Source organism: Manacus candei, unplaced genomic scaffold, assembly GCF_025592945.1.
Source record: "Manacus candei isolate 608988 ecotype Guabito, Panama unplaced genomic scaffold, ASM2559294v1 h1tg000016l, whole genome shotgun sequence".
NCBI classification, from domain to species: Eukaryota; Metazoa; Chordata; class Aves; order Passeriformes; family Pipridae; genus Manacus; species Manacus candei.
Genome location: NW_026138064.1, coordinates 3,027,314 through 3,042,914, shown reverse-complemented (window position 1 = coordinate 3,042,914; position 15,601 = coordinate 3,027,314). Strand labels below are relative to the sequence as shown.

The 15,601-nt window shown below is 38.8% G+C and overlaps 2 protein-coding genes across 2 annotated transcripts in view; one reads left to right on the top strand and one right to left on the bottom strand.

Annotated features, from left to right (window-relative positions):
• Window positions 1–3,103: 3,103 nt before the first annotated feature.
• The window catches only part of FAM174A (family with sequence similarity 174 member A), a 36,190-nt gene continuing 23,692 nt past the window's right edge, over window positions 3,104–15,601 (bottom strand). Inside the window, exon 3 of the mRNA XM_051782707.1 lies at window positions 3,104–12,939. Coding sequence (XP_051638667.1) covers window positions 12,906–12,939 — 34 coding nt within the window. The 3' untranslated portion in view covers window positions 3,104–12,905. The remainder of the gene's footprint in view (window positions 12,940–15,601) is intronic.
• Window positions 9,411–15,601, top strand: part of LOC127468896 (uncharacterized) — a 76,381-nt gene continuing 70,190 nt past the window's right edge. Inside the window, exon 1 of the mRNA XM_051782527.1 lies at window positions 9,411–9,473. The gene's annotated coding sequence lies outside the window, so the exon portion shown is untranslated. The remainder of the gene's footprint in view (window positions 9,474–15,601) is intronic.

Below are 15,601 nucleotides of genomic sequence, written 5' to 3'. Positions count from 1 at the left end.
AAAAAATTACATTTTCAGAAGTGCAGAAATGTTGATATTTATTACATTGTTTCAACTTTAACATATCTTCTATAAAGCATTTGAAAAAACTGGAAGCTCACAATGTTACTGATATTCATAGACATCATGAAATCTGTATTCTGAAATATTATCATAGTAAGCTGCTGCATAACACAGTGCTGTGTTTTCATACTTTCAATAAGTTCCTTTTACATGAGTAAATGATGCTTAAGACATCTATAATATAACCAGTAATACTTCAACTAAAATGAAATGACCAGCTTAATGTTTTGAACTCCTTGATAGAATAACATAAACCATAAAAAGCATACAAAATCAGTCAAGCATGACTGGGAAAGAGCATGTGACCTGTTTCACTGATATTTTGCAGATATGGAGCAGCTGTGGGTTTGGACAGACTTTTGGGTTGCCTGTGATTATATCAAATGGCTAGGGAATGATGGCAACAGCCTCCAACAGGTCATTTTAGAAACTTCCATTTATCTGCTCAATCTTGCTTTCTGCAGTAAAAAATAAGATTATTCAAACTGTCCTCTAACTTTCTTAGGAAACAATCTTTTTCTGTCCTCCTACTACTTAATTATATCGATTAAATCAATAACAATTGCATATGTTCTTTGTGTGGTGGGGAACGGGGAAGTTTTTCCCCTGAAGTTATAAAATGGTAAACCCCCAGGGGATGGTTACCCTTGGAGTTGAGCCAACGAGCGCTTCTGCAAAATATAAACATATCACCAGACCAGAAAAGAAGGTTGTAGTAGTTGTAGTTGTTGTTGGAGGAGAGGTGACCATGTTCTGAGGCCACGAGGAGAAGGGGCAGGAGCCCCACTGGGGGGCTGTGGCCCCCCCAGCCCCCGGCTGGGGGACTACAGGGACTTGGAACAGTGTTAGACTGGGTTAAGTACCTGTAGCTGAGAAGCTGGGAATTTTTTTCTCCACTGTGAGTAGGCAGATGGAGCAGTGGCAGAGACAGCAGCGTACGGAGAACGTACAGTGGCAGAGAGCCAGAAAAGATAAAAACTGAGGAAGCAGCAAAGCCGGCATTGCAGCCAAGTAAGAGAGACACAGAGAGATGTCCGAATGAGAGACAGAGTTTGGGGTGAGAACTGAAAACCAAAACCCCCCAAACTCCTTGGAGACCCCTCCTAGAGAGGAGGGGTGGTGGACTCCCACTTGCGAGGAGTCTTGAAGTGCAGAGAGGAGCTGAGAAGCTCAAGGCATCCTGGAGCTGGACCAGGACGGCCAGAAGAATGCGGAGGAGGGCTTCGCTCCCCCCGCTGCTGCCAAGCTAAACTAGCAGCCTGAGATCAGAGCACGGGAGCTCTGTAAGGGAGTTTGAATCCCCTGAGGACAAGGACCGTCACGAAGGCTTCTGCACTTCATTGATATGACGTGGTGAAATGACCTTTGTCCTGGTGAACGCAGCCCACAGAAGAGAAAGACCCTCGCCTGGAGTCGAAGGGCTGAGAGTGGCTTGGAGATTCCCCCTCGTGTGTAATGAAAAATGATCCAGCTACAGCTGCTGCATGCATGGGAGAGAGAGAGAGAGAGAGAGAGAGACTGCTGCTCTGAGAGTGGAAAGAATCTCTTCCTTCTCCCCTCCTGGACTTTTATTTGGAGGAAGAAGAGATTTAGTCCATTGTAAATGGTGCTTTATCATAGGAGAGATAGTTAAGATTGTATATGATGTATTGTAATATTCATTTGTACAGTCATTGTAATATAACCCCTTCCCCCAATTTTGAGTATTGTGTGGTGTCTGGAAAACCCATCTCACACTCCATTCCATCTCCACTGTGATGTGGGAGGGGGGCTTGGACTCGGGAATTGGATTTTGGGGCTCTCAAACCATTACACTTTGGTAACCTCCAAATCCATTAAAAATAGGGGATTTTATTTTATGATCAGAAATTTAAGAAAATATTGTGTTAATTTTTCATAAACTAAAATGACAATTCTATTGAAAATAATTAAATATTTAATACAGAAATAATTGTAAACCCCATCTAGTTATGGTACTCTCCTTTTAAATTCCCTGTGCTGGCTTTCTTTGCTTTTTGGTCAAGTCCATATTTATTGTTTCCACCTAGAAGTAGCCTATCATCCAAATAGACAAGATACTCAACCTGTGTTCAAATTTGCATTTATCAAAGCAATTTGGCTTTTGAATTTGGCAGTTACTAAAGAACTCGTGTTTATACAAAAAAAACAAAACCTGACAACTCCACTCATTCTGCTTCTCCAACTGCCAATTTTTCTGCTGTGTTTTGGACCATGACATACTGTCAGTATTCGATACATTTTAACAACTTCCTTTTACGGTTCCTAGCGAAACCAAACCAAAACAAACATCTTTCCCCTGAATTCCTAGAGAAAATACTATACAGCACACATTTTTAATAGCAGTTCTGAAGAAAAGGATCCTGCCCCTCTACTCAGCCCTGGTGAGGCTACATTTGGATGTGTCCAGTTCTGGGCTCCCAGTACAAGAGAGACATGGAGCTCCTGGAGCAGGTCCAGTGGAGAGCTACCAAGTTGGTCAAGGGCCTGGAGAACCTCTTTTATTAGGAAAGGCTGAGGGAGCTGGGTCTCAGTCACCTCAAGAAGAATGAATGTATATGAATACCTAAAGGTAGAGTCTCAAGAGGATGGAGCCAGGCTCTGCTCAGTGATTCCAACCATGAGAACGAGATGCAGTGGGCAGAAAATGATGCACAGGAAGTTCCACTCGAACATGAGGAAGAACTACTTTACTGTGCAGCGACGATACACTGGAACAGATTGCCCAGAGACGTTGTGTAAGTATCCCTCACTGGAGATGTTCAAGAACCGTCTGGACATAATCCTGTGCCACGTGCTCTGCAACAACCTTGCTTGAGCAGGGAGGTTGAACCAGATGACCACTGTGGTCCCTTCCAATTTGACCCGTTCTGTGTCTCTGTGATTCAGCAATATTTTTACTTGAAGAAATATCCACCCTGCTTCCTTTTCCTCAGCCACTTGTACAATGGGTGTGCTGTAACTTAATGAAATGTAATTTAATTTGCTATTTAAACTGCAAATCAGAAGATATTAATTTAATCCAAGTAAACTGACTTTTGGAGTGGGTTTCTGTCATAGAAAGCTGGAAAACTGTGATGCAGGGTTTTTTTGAGAACTTAAGTTGAGGTAGTGATGCCTAAGGAGCTGAGGAAAAAAAACTCCAGAGCAACTTAATTAGAGGTGAGATAAGAAAAGGATTTAATCGTGCCTCCAAGACACAGAAGTTGCAAAACACACGTGCCCCTTCTGCATCAGATATTACAATTTATAATATTGTTTGTCCAATCCCAGATTTTTCCACACTCTGGCTTTTGCCCTGGTCCACCCCCAGTCAGCTCCTGGGGAATTGTGGCTGGGGTCTTTTCAAGACCACCTACTTCCTCACTTGGTCTTCCTTGGAGCACAAAGGGCACATGGGTACCCACTTCTTGGCTGTATTTTGTGGTTTAGGCCAGAGTACAAGTGTTCTTTAAATGGAATAGGCCTATCTTGACAAGAGACTAAACATCTTAATGGAATTCAGGGGTATAGATACGGGGAATTGGGGTAAAAGGGTTGGAGAATGTGTGTGGTTACTGTGCTAAGGGTAAAGGAAAGCGTAAAGCAATAAATGCTACTGCTTCTAAAATCTACTTCTGCTATATTACTATTTATAAGACTTATAAAAATTAGAAAAATCAAAAAACTAAAAGGACCTTAAGGCATCACTAGACTCTTTAGTAAAAATTTTATTTTCCCATTAAAGTTAGGAGTACTGTAAGATGTGAAGGGATTCTGTCTGGTTTTGTAACAGAGGCAAAGAGCTAAGTACAAAGGATTAATCTATATAACTAATATCTAACCATTTAAATAACCAACCCATAAGTAAATATTGGGTTATAAAACAAAAATTTTGCTCTCAAGAGAAATGAGTTGAATCACATCTTTTAAAGTTATGGTTTATTTACATTTCTTTGCAGAAAACTTAGATGTTGTCAACAATAAAAATCACACTATATTAAAAAGCATAAAATTTACATAGGGTAGATATGTACTCAGAGCAAACAAAGTGAAAATCACTGGCTTGTGAATGTCCATGACTAATTAGACTTATGCAAAGATAAACTTAGTGATAGTTATACAGAAAATTATTAAAGGAAAACATTTGAAGACTATCTTTCAGGGAAAAAATCATCTCTTTTTTCTGTTTATTGGCATTTGTTACATGAGAGTAGAAATAGCCTCCAATGTCGTAGAAGTTCAGCCTAGAATTTTGGTTTTGCTTCACAGATTTTTTTTTTTAAGATACAAATAAAACGAGGCAGAAAAACACAGTGAGCACATTACTGTCAGAATAGCCCATGCTAGAAGAAGCAGAACCAACTTACTGAAGAGCTGTAAAACAAGGCAGGAAGTAAAGAAGTAAGAGACATGTTTTGAGACCTAAGCACTGCTGTGGAGGCTTTATTCAACCACATCTGTAGCCATGAGGTTTTATGCTCTGAGTCTCAGACAAATGAGCTAGAAGGTGCTTTAGAACCAATGTACCACAAGCCCACACACAGGGCAGGTAATTCAGGCTGGAAGAGGCCTCAGGACATCTCTATCCCAGCCCTGACCACAGCAGGGTCAGCTCTGATGGCAGAGTTGGTCCTGAGAAGTAAAGACAAATTCTTGTTTCTTCCAAGCAGGGCAAATTCCTCTCAAACTTGTGCTCTGTGAGGACACTAGCTCATGGCATTAAGCTTTTGATAGCTAATGTCTGGCAGAAATGTCTGAAGACTACCAGGTGTTGGATCCTACACTCCACCCATGATCTTATTGATAGACGGTACTCGGAATTTCAGCAGAACTTAATCTATGCTATGAATTGAGCAGTGCCAGGTAGTATTTAAATAATAAAACTCAAAAAGCTACTCTGACATACCATTAAAATCTTCATAGGCAATTTTAGGAGACCAGAAACTCTGTTTCAGAAAATTCTCAAACCCAGCGTAGGAGTTAGAATGGACTCAAAACTGATTCCAATAGATAGCTTGCTAATCTGTTTAGGAAGTAAAATATGTTTAAGTGAAAGGATGAAGGCTGTGCAATGTAGAAGAGTGCTGAAAAACAGCCCAGATTGTGTTTATTAGCCATGTGTACAAAGGAAATTACAAAGGAAGGGAGGGAAAGGAAATCTGCAAAGGAAAGGCCTTCTGAAAGACCACCATGAATCTGAAAAATCAAAGCGAAAGTGAAGGCTTGTGTCTTTATCAGGGCTTGTTTTTCCTCTTCTGGATCTGCTAGATCTGACTATTTTCTTCCCCTTTTCTTTCTGCCTTATGTTGGAAAAACTAAATGAAGATGGAAATCATTATTTTTTCCAGTAATTTGTTATAAATATGTTTAACTAGAATTTTCTACTATCAATTCCTTCAATACTGTTTTTCTTTTTTTTTACCTAAGCATATGCTTAGTGAAATCGAAGATAGTTAAAGCATTTTAAGAAAGTCATACTGCACTATTTTTGTTAACAATACTTTTAGGTTAAATAAAATTTAGTTCTGAACAGCCAAATGATTAACCAGTCATAGCCTGTGCATATGTGGTGTCTGTTGCTGGGGTGTGAATGTCAGGGTCCTCCCCAAAACTGGTGGGCATGGGGTGCACATGTTATCACCAGCAAACTTCAAGCTGGAGCAGCCTGCAACTCAGGGACCTGTGGGGCAGGCAAGGCAGTCAAAGCAAGCACAAATAAATGACAATATAAGTAGCGTGAGAGATAAATTTTTTGGAAACTAGAGGACTGTCAGAGGTAAAGGACTCAACATGAACACTTGGTGTAACAAGAAAAGGGAGAAATGTAGTTTTACCTCTGTAAACTGACATTGTTTCCATTTCTGGCATCTACATTTTCTGATGAAGTAGAAATAACAAAACGATTTCAAACAAAAAACTCCAAATGCAGTAAAAGAATTGGGAAAAAAATTAAGTTATTAAAGTTTAGTCTACTCAATTTCTCTAAAAACGGTTTTGAAGTAACTTGACAAGTATGTTGGACATGGAAAAGATCATTGATTATGTGAGGATTTTCAGTTTTTAAGGGAAATTCATAGTAACATGAAGTGGTTGGAAAGTGAAATTGGGCAAAGTCCACCATGAACACAGTATTTCCTAGAAGTGCCAGCTGGCACTGGAAAACTGTATCAGGAGAGTGACTGAACCTCCATCACCTACCACTTCAGGAAAAAAAGGGAAGAAAATCTAGTCCAGCTGTAAAGTAAACATTAAATGCTGAGTGTGACCTGTAGTCAGTGTGATCTGTAGAGTGTGTGTAGACAGGCAGCTTCAGCTTCCTAGGGAGGTGGTCGCTGTCCCAAGCATGTCAGTGTTTAAAAGGCATTTGCATAATGCCTTTAACTTTTGGTCAGCCCTGAGTTGGTCAGGCAGTTGGACCAGATTGTCATTACAGATCCCTTCCAACTGAACTATTCCAATCTAGTCTATTTTACAGCCTCATGCAATGCTGCTAACATTGTATATTACTGTACCTACAATATATTCTATGTTCTTGGCCAAATTTTATGGCGAATACATCAGAACTAAATTATTCTACTGCCATGTCAGATTGCCTACAAAGAGCACAGTCTGTTATCACATTCATACATTTTCTTTGAATAAACATCTCTCATTTTAGATAAACAATCCCTGTGTAGTTGTTGGATATGGGCCTTTGCAAAAAGTCTGATGTTTATTTCAGACCACAGCACAGTGAATTATTAAAGTAACTAAAATTTGTTTCCGCTTCTTAAGAATCTTCTTTACTGAACAATAATTACATTGGAAGTATGGATCTAAAAGAAAATAATTTAAAACTCCATGTTTACACAAAATTATAATTTGAAATTATTTTGGAACTGAAAAGCTGTTGAGATTTTAATCATGCACAAAACCTAAAATGACAGGAAGCCTAACAGTTTCACAGGAACAAAACTGTCTTCAAAGGTCTGCGCACCTGCTGTGCTTACAAAAGTCAACATAGCTGCTGTGCACAATGTTTTTTCCCAATTTCTTCAGGAGAGGGTTTGTACATACGTAATGATGGCTTTGGCAGTTTTATAGGAAAATGCACTGCTAAATTGGTGAAATAAAAAAACCAATTCCATATTCAGTAGAATTTACACATTCTGGTTTCTAATGTGCCACTCCTGCACCATTCTAAGGTCTCTATTCTCTATCCAACTCCCACTTTTTTCTTTCTATCTGTAATGTATAGGAAGATAATGCCTCTGAGAACTCCCTCTCTGTCTGCCCCATCTAGATGAAATGGGCCAGTATTTTTTATTATTAGGAGAGGTTAGCAGGAAGACTTTTGTTCTCGTGCAGATAATGTGGTCATGACATTTGTTCCCTTAGAAAGACAGGCTAAAAGCAGAAACTTATCTACAACAAAATTTCCATTGCAATACAGTGTAATCAAGCTGAGAGCCAAAGAAAACCAGAGATAATATTTTTGCACAGTTTATGATGTTTCATTCTACCAAGAATGATTTTTTTGCATCAAGAAATTGCATGACAGACATTATGTAGCTTTATGGTATTTGCTATTAAAATAAAAGAAGTCTGAAAAAGGTGCAATTTACAAACAACTAAGAACACTTAGGAATAAGATTCTATTAAACATAAAAACAATCTTTAAAGTTCATCCAATGGCACTAAATATTTGCCTAGCATATGTGTATTCTACATATTGTATTATTTTAAAAACATATTTTGGAATACCATGGTTTTGGTAATGTAGATACAAAGACAAAATACTCTCCATCATGATAAGGCATCAGTACTGCAGATTTATGTTAAATTCCTAATTTTGAATATTACTCAATAGAAGGTTACACTCAGAAACCCAAATCCAATTTCTAGTGTTTGATTAAGTTTAAAATACATAATTTAACAAAAAGTAATTTAAAAAAAAAAGTGTTCTTCAGGGGAGGAAAGAATGGTTATTATGTGCAAGGCTAAAGTTAATGGAGGACCTTGGTCTTTTCTTGTCCTTTTCTTATTCTGTCCTGTTGAATCCTCCTCATACTAAATGCTCAGGAACAGAAAGTAAAATACAAATTTAGCAGAATATAGATATTTTTCTATCTTCATTAGTCACCAAACAAGTAGACAAAGCTTTTAGTGAATGTGGAACACAGGAGTGCCTTACTCTATATGAAATGGACTGCCAGTTTATTTGTTTGATAAGAAATAGAAAAAAGTGGAAATTATAGCTTAGTGAAATACATAGGTTTCTCATGCAGTTTTAATTCCTGTTGCATATTCACAGAGAAAGCTACTGAATTAATGCTGTAGTGTGTATGTCTGTGTTTAGGTAATATAACTAAGAATGGAAAGAGGGGGAATGGTTATGTATGGATAAGCTAATTATTTGGAAGACAATGATTCTCTCCAAATCCTTTTAGTCACTACATGAGATTTCTCATTAAATTGCAAGTTTTGTGAATGTAGATTGTTCATAAATACTACAGTCCTGCTTACCTCAAAATGCTCACAAAACTACCCTTTTCCAAGACACACAAAGTAAGCAATGACTTGTTCCATTGTTAAAAACAGCTACAGACAGAAAAGAATGCTGGGACACTAAGGATTTTTATTCATCATCATCATGGCTGGGCTTCGTGAACAAAGATTTGGGAAGGACTCTACCCACACTTGTTACAAGTGCACTGGTGGCTAAAAAGGCCAATGCCAGATAGACAGATCCGGTTGCAAAAGGCACAGCAAAAAGACTCCTTGGATTGTATCGACAGGACACAGTTCTTTCTACATTGTCTTTTCTCCTCTAGAGTGATCCTGCGTGTGTTCTCAAAACAAGCAACAGCATTTTAGATGGTGTGTCTCCAGACCTCCCAATTGGAGGCCAGAGTAGACCAGTTATGGTGATCAATATGGCCAAGGCTGAGATGTTGTTTCAGGGAGTCCTTGTATCTCCTCTTCGGGGCTCCTCTCTTGTGGCAGCCGGTGGCAAGTTCACCATAAAGCAGGATCTTAGGGAGGCGGTGGTCCTTCATCCTTGAGATGTGTCCTGCCCAACATAGCTGTGTTCTCAGTAACATGGCCTCAATACTCATAACTGCTGCTTGTTCTAGAACAGATGTATTGGTCACATAATCTGACCACTGGATGTTTAGGATTGTACGGAGGCAGCGTTGATGGAAGCGTTCTAGGAGACACAGGTGGTGGTGGTAAATGACCCATGATTCGGACCCATACAAAAGAGTAGACAGCACAGTGGCTCTGTAAACACTGATCTTTGTACTTTTCTTCATGTGTTTATTACGCCAAACTCTTTTATGGAGTTTTCCGAAAGCTCTATATGTCTTTGCTAACCTGTTGTCTATCTCTCTGTCAATCTCACCATCCGAGGAGACGATGCTTCCCACGTAATTAAACTGCTGGACTCACTGGCCAATGGTGATATGAGGATGATGGAAGACTTCCTGAGGTGCAGGTTGATAGAAAACTTCTGTCTTCTTCAAGCTGACTTCCAGCCCAAAAAGCTCAGCAGTCTCTGCAAAGCAGGATGTTAAATGCTACAGAGCTGCTTCTGTGTGGGATTTTTATTAACACAGTAATATTTATCATACCTGTCCAGTTTTGAACATGTGCTCACATAAAAGAGCATTTTCTGCTTTATTAATGTAGCTAACTAAAATGGTGAAGAGCAAAGGCTCTTAGATCAATGTTTGTTTTCTAATATATAGCAGGTTATTAAACACGCGCTCCAAAGTAACTGGAGTATGACATGCAGCTCCATTAGATGTGTGCAATAAATAGAAGATATTATAAAAGGAGATTTACAGAATCTATTACTATTTTCTACTGGAGAGAAATATAAAATGAAGTCCTAAAGGGGACATATGATAAGGAATTGAATACTAAAAAAGATTGCTTACGAAGCACTTTGTTCCCTAGGGGTCCAGCTTAAAGCAGGCCAAGTTGAGAACAATGAAGAGCAGATATAAAAAGTGCTTAAACCTTAAGAAAGCATGAAAGGCCATTATATGGATGGATATCTTATAATCCGAGCAGCTGCTTTACAAAATCAACAAAGAGAAAGAAAGATCTGGAAAATAATAAAAAATTAAAGACACATTATTTTGCTCATCAGGAAAAATTCAGTAAAAGGAGTATTGCCTAGTGAAACAAAGGTAATTCAGTAAAAATGCGTGATTTATCTTTGCCAAACCAGTTGCAGCAATTGACAAAAATCTGTCCATTTTTCTTAGACTGTAAGCTTGCTGCAGACATTGCCAATAAGTCCTGTTATTACTTTTGACATCACAAGTAGGTGCCTGTGGAAATGACAGACCCAGCGATCAAAGCATAAATACAGTTCACTGCATAAAGAGTTCACAATCTGCATCTCACCAATGCAGTCAGCAATGTTCATTTCAGAGAGCAAAAATACTTAGGAAGGTGAGATTGTATGGGTGTCTGAACACATGAATCAGAAAAAAAAAAGAAAACTGAAGAAAAATGTCCAAAGGACAAATATTCCTGTCCTACCTTTTTGTTTTGATAACATGTTTCAGAGTTATAAAAAGCACTGACAATATCTGAAACTATTGTGAGGTAAAATAATAATATGAGTATTTCATGTCTGACCTCTGTCCCAAAGCATTTGATCATATTTTACAGATTTTTGATCTGAACCTACAAGCTGTGCTGCAGATTGGTGTATCATGCAAGCACAAAAAAAATCTCTCTGCAAACTCACAGGTAGACCTGACCTGGTGAAATTGAGCTGCTATACAGACGTGTACTTATTTTGTCATGCAAAAGACTACGAAATTCTTGCATCATATCTTCAGAGATTAACTCTGCTAGCTGGAAACATTCCCATTCCAAATTGTTCACTTTTCCCTCAACTCTTGACAGAGAGCAGTCAGGTAAACACTCCTACTCCTGCATGGGGTAGTTCAAACTAACATCCATCCATCCATCCATCCATCCTCTTCTCCCCCCATTTAATCATAAATCATACACAGCAGGCTCCCCAGGGAAGTGATCACAGCACCAAGTCTGTCTGAGTTCAAGAAGCATTTGGACAATGCTCTCAGGCACAGAACTCTTGGGAATGGTTCTGTGCAGGAACAGGAGTTGAACTCAGTGATCCTGGATGGATTCCTTCCAACTCAGCATATTCTATGATTCTATATGAAGTGATAAACCACTTTGTGTCAGAGGGAAATAAAACACTGTAAGCAGAAATAATATCACATCTCTTTGCAAACTGAATATTTGTCCATCCCTTCTATAAATACAGTCTTCTAAAGGTTTGAACAGGCTTTCAGGTCTTCGACCTATTCCAAAATGAGTTTAGAGCAGAGTTTTTTCCCTCTTGATTGAGAAGCTAGCATTCAGAACAGCTAATTTATGAAACTTTGCAGAAATGTATGCTATTGAAATTTTATGTATCTGAAAGCTGTAAGAAAGCTTGTACATGCAATTTAGGCAATCAGGCACCCTTTCAAACTGATGAATGTTTACTCCTTTTCAGTAAAACTCTAATGATTTTTAAACTATGAAATTATACTATACATTTCTTATCTTCCTATCCCATTCTTTACTACATCAGTATACAGAGTTGCTGGTTTTGAGGGCTTTTTTTGGCTGGTTTTTATTTTTTTCCCTGCCTTTTTTTGTTTGTTTGTTTGTTTTGTTTTGTTTTTTAATTTCAATAGGAGTACGCTTGCTTCATCCTCAAGACAAAACAAACATTTATTAGAGCACATTGCAGGACAAAGTTTAGTCTATATTCACTTCTACAATCTTAAAGACTTTGCAATAGGGGTAGACAGCAGTCCACTGATGTTGGATGTTTCTTCTGATCTATTTGTCAATAACTTGTGTCCTGGCACCTTCATTTCTGCTACCTGACTAACAATTAAAACAGTAAGTGTCTGTTTTCCTCTGTTATTGTGGAACTATTCCATACCATAGAATCATAAATTTGTTAAGGTTGGAAAAGACCTTTAAAATCATTAAGTCCAACCATTAACCCAGCACCACCACCATGCTCACCATTAAACCATGTCTTCAAGTGATGCATCCACATATATTTTGAATGCTTCCAGGAATGGTGACTCCACCACTTTCCCGGGCAGCTTAATTCAACGCTCAACAACACTTTCAGCGAAAAAAATTCTCCTAATATCCAATCCAAATCTTCCTGCTGCAGAGAGGCCACTTGAGGCCACTTCCTCTCTCTCATCCTGTCACTTGTAACCTGGGAGAGGAGACCAATATCCACCTGGCAACAAGTTCCTGCCAGGTAGTTGTATAGTGTGATGACGTCTCCCCTGAGCCTCCTTTTCTCCAAGCTAAACCCCAGATCCCTCACCTGCTCCTCATCAGACCTGTGCTCAGACCCTTACCCAGCTCCACTGGCCTTCTCTGGACTTGCTCCAGCACCTCAGGGTCTTTCTGGCCTGGAGGGGTGCAAAAATGAACAAAGCACCTGAGGTGTGGCCTCAAAAGTGCCCAGTACAGGGGGACAATCCCTTTCCTGCTGGCCATACTATTTCTGATCCAAGCAGGATGCCACTGGCATTCTTGGCCACCTGGACACATGCTGGCTCATGTCCAGCTGGCTCTGGTCCAGCACCCCCTGGTCCTTTTCCCCTGGGCAGCTTTCCAGCCACTCTGTCCCCAGCCTGTAGCACTGCCCAGGGTTGTTGTGACCCAAGGGCAGGACCTGGCACTTGGTCTTGTTGAACCTCATGCAATTGGCCTCAGGTCATTGATCCAGCCTGTCCAATCCTTCAGCAGAGACTTCCCGCCCTCCTGCAGATCAATACTCCCTCTCAGCTTCATGTTGTCTGTGAATTTGCTGAGGGTGCCATCCTGAAATGACAGGAGAAAAAAAGGGAGAAGCTCATCAGAACACAGCCAGTCTGAAGAATCAGCACAATGACCTAGCAAAACTAACCTGACATTTTTAGAGAGTTTAATCAGTAGCTCATAGGCCTGTGTCACAGGCAGTGTATGATCAACCTTTCTCAGCAACATCACTTGGGTTGAATTTTCAAATACCAGACAGTAGCAGTAACCACTTGGCAGCAGTAACCACTGCTGCCAGTAATCTTTGGCAGCAGTAACCACTTTCAGGTGACATTCAAAGAGCAAGAAGAGCACTGGCGAGCCTCAGTAAGAGAACCTGGGGTGACAAAGATGAATAAAAAAAAAATCAAAGGATACAAGGACTTGTGGAAGGCTGGAACTGATAAATGCAATCAGTTTTTTTTGGCACAGAAGGGAAGGAATTTCTCTTTCTTTCTCAGCCTCTAAGTTGCATTCTAGTTTGCCTATCTCTGAACAAGCCATAACACAGACCTTTTCAACATTTCTGCAAGAAGTTTTTCATGTAATTGCTGTACAGGTGCCAGGTATGTGCCAGACATAAAATGACAGCAGAATCTTTGTGCATATTGCTGAGTAAACAATACAAAGGCACAGTCAGAGAGCCAAATATTTTCAAGAATAATGCAATTGTCTTTGTCTAAGAAAGGTGAAGAGTTGTGTTAATATCGAAGAAGGTTGTACGCTTTGAGGGATGAAGGGAGGGAGAGAAAGAGAATGGGTGAAAAAATATGAGTTAAGCAGGATCTGCAAAAGTCATAGGAAATGCCACTAAATGTGGAAGCATAAACGACATGTTATAAAGTGATTTGTTGCCTGCAAAAGTAATTATAGGGGCAAGGATAAAGGAAAAAACCATAACTATAAGAAAGAGTATGCCCTTTCTGTATGTAAACGCACACACACACAGAGGAAGAAATGCCAATACCCATATTTCCCATCCTCGGGGTTTTCCAGCATCTGTATGCTCCTTCATTTTTCAATTACTAGCCCAGTGATCACAGCTGAGGTGGCTGTGTGGCCAGCACTGAGGGAGAGAAAGGAGGAAACTTTTGCCTGTGTGTTACTCTGCTCTGTGTTTTTCTGTAATGATTTTGTCACCTCATCTTCCACCACAGGCAGATGCAGCAAAGAGAAAGAGAAGTGAAAAAAAACCAATAAAGTTCCAGATATCTCTGCTGCCAAGCCCATATTTTAGTTGCTTATTCAGCTCAATTTTAGTATTTTATGGTTAATGATTAATTTTTCATCTGGGAGCCTGTTTAAACTCCTTCACGGCTATCTATGAGTAGGTCTATAGCTAGGTTTTTGTAACAAAAGCAACTATAACTGGTTTTAATAGAAAGTTCTTTTACTACAGACAGACATGTTTGTTAAACCTCTACTTCAGTTCTCTCTTAAAAATTTGACCATCAGTATCACAATAAGAGTTGATTTTTTCTCAAAATCTATCAGCTATTTAAGTGCCTAAATAGGAATGAAGATTTTCTTAAAGTCTAGTTTCAGCTATGCAGAGCCAAACAATGACTAGGTTTATTGGAACCAGAGGATCAAGCTTGTGCAATCAAAACCTCAGACTTGCCTTTAGTAATTGAATGTCATGAAAATCTCCTCTAGGCTTGTACTTCATGGAAAAGAAACAGACTTGAGGAGCTTGGGGGAAATAAAATTGTTGCCCAGGTTATACAAGGGTGTTTTGCTCTTGAGAAATTTCTAGTACTACAAGAATTGTTGTTCTTTCAAACTAGGACAAAATTGGAAAAGATAGGTATTTTGCAGATGCCAATATGCTCTAAATTTATTTTTCAAAACTGACTGAAATTTAACATATCGTTACTTTAAGAACAGTTGAATATTTGGCTCAATATTTCAAATGAACTTTCAAATGTAATTAAGACCTAAAATGGAAGGGCAAATGCCTATTTGACACTGGAAATTTTGTTTCATATCAGGAATTGGAAAAAAGAGTTATATTTTTGCTTGCAAAGAAAATAAGAGGTATAAAACATTTATAAAAATAGAAAACATTTTTTGCTGAAATAAACAATTTTCTATGTAATATTTTAGCTTCAACAGGTTATATTTTTGGCTAGCAACATTTCCAAACTAATACTATTAGTCTGTAGTGATGGGTACTGATTTCTGACACTAGGATCCTCCATAGTGCTCCCTACATTGAAATATTTTGACTAATGTCTCCATTGATTGAATATTTATCTTCCATCAAAGTAGAGTAATATTTTTTTTCTTCATACAAAAATTTGATACACGCAAAACATCTGTTTGAAACAGAACCATACTGTTCTGACCCATACTAATTCCTGAACTATGGCTTAAAATTGTCTGGAGACTATAAGACTATTAGCTGATCTGAACTGCCTCAGTGGCCATCAGGAACATGACACATTCAGGTAAGTCCTAGGAGGTAACAACATTTCTAGAGAATATTTAATATAATATTGGTTTGAGCCCTTGATATTTTAAAAGCTACAGGATATGAGTGATAAGTATCAGGTTCTGAAATTTACTAACTTAAATATTCTGAAAATGTGTTCATAGCCAAATACCTTCATTCCATGTAAGCACTGTAATTTCCTTTGAAACTGTACACAATAACTTGTGTGGACTTTCAACAATCTCTAAGCAT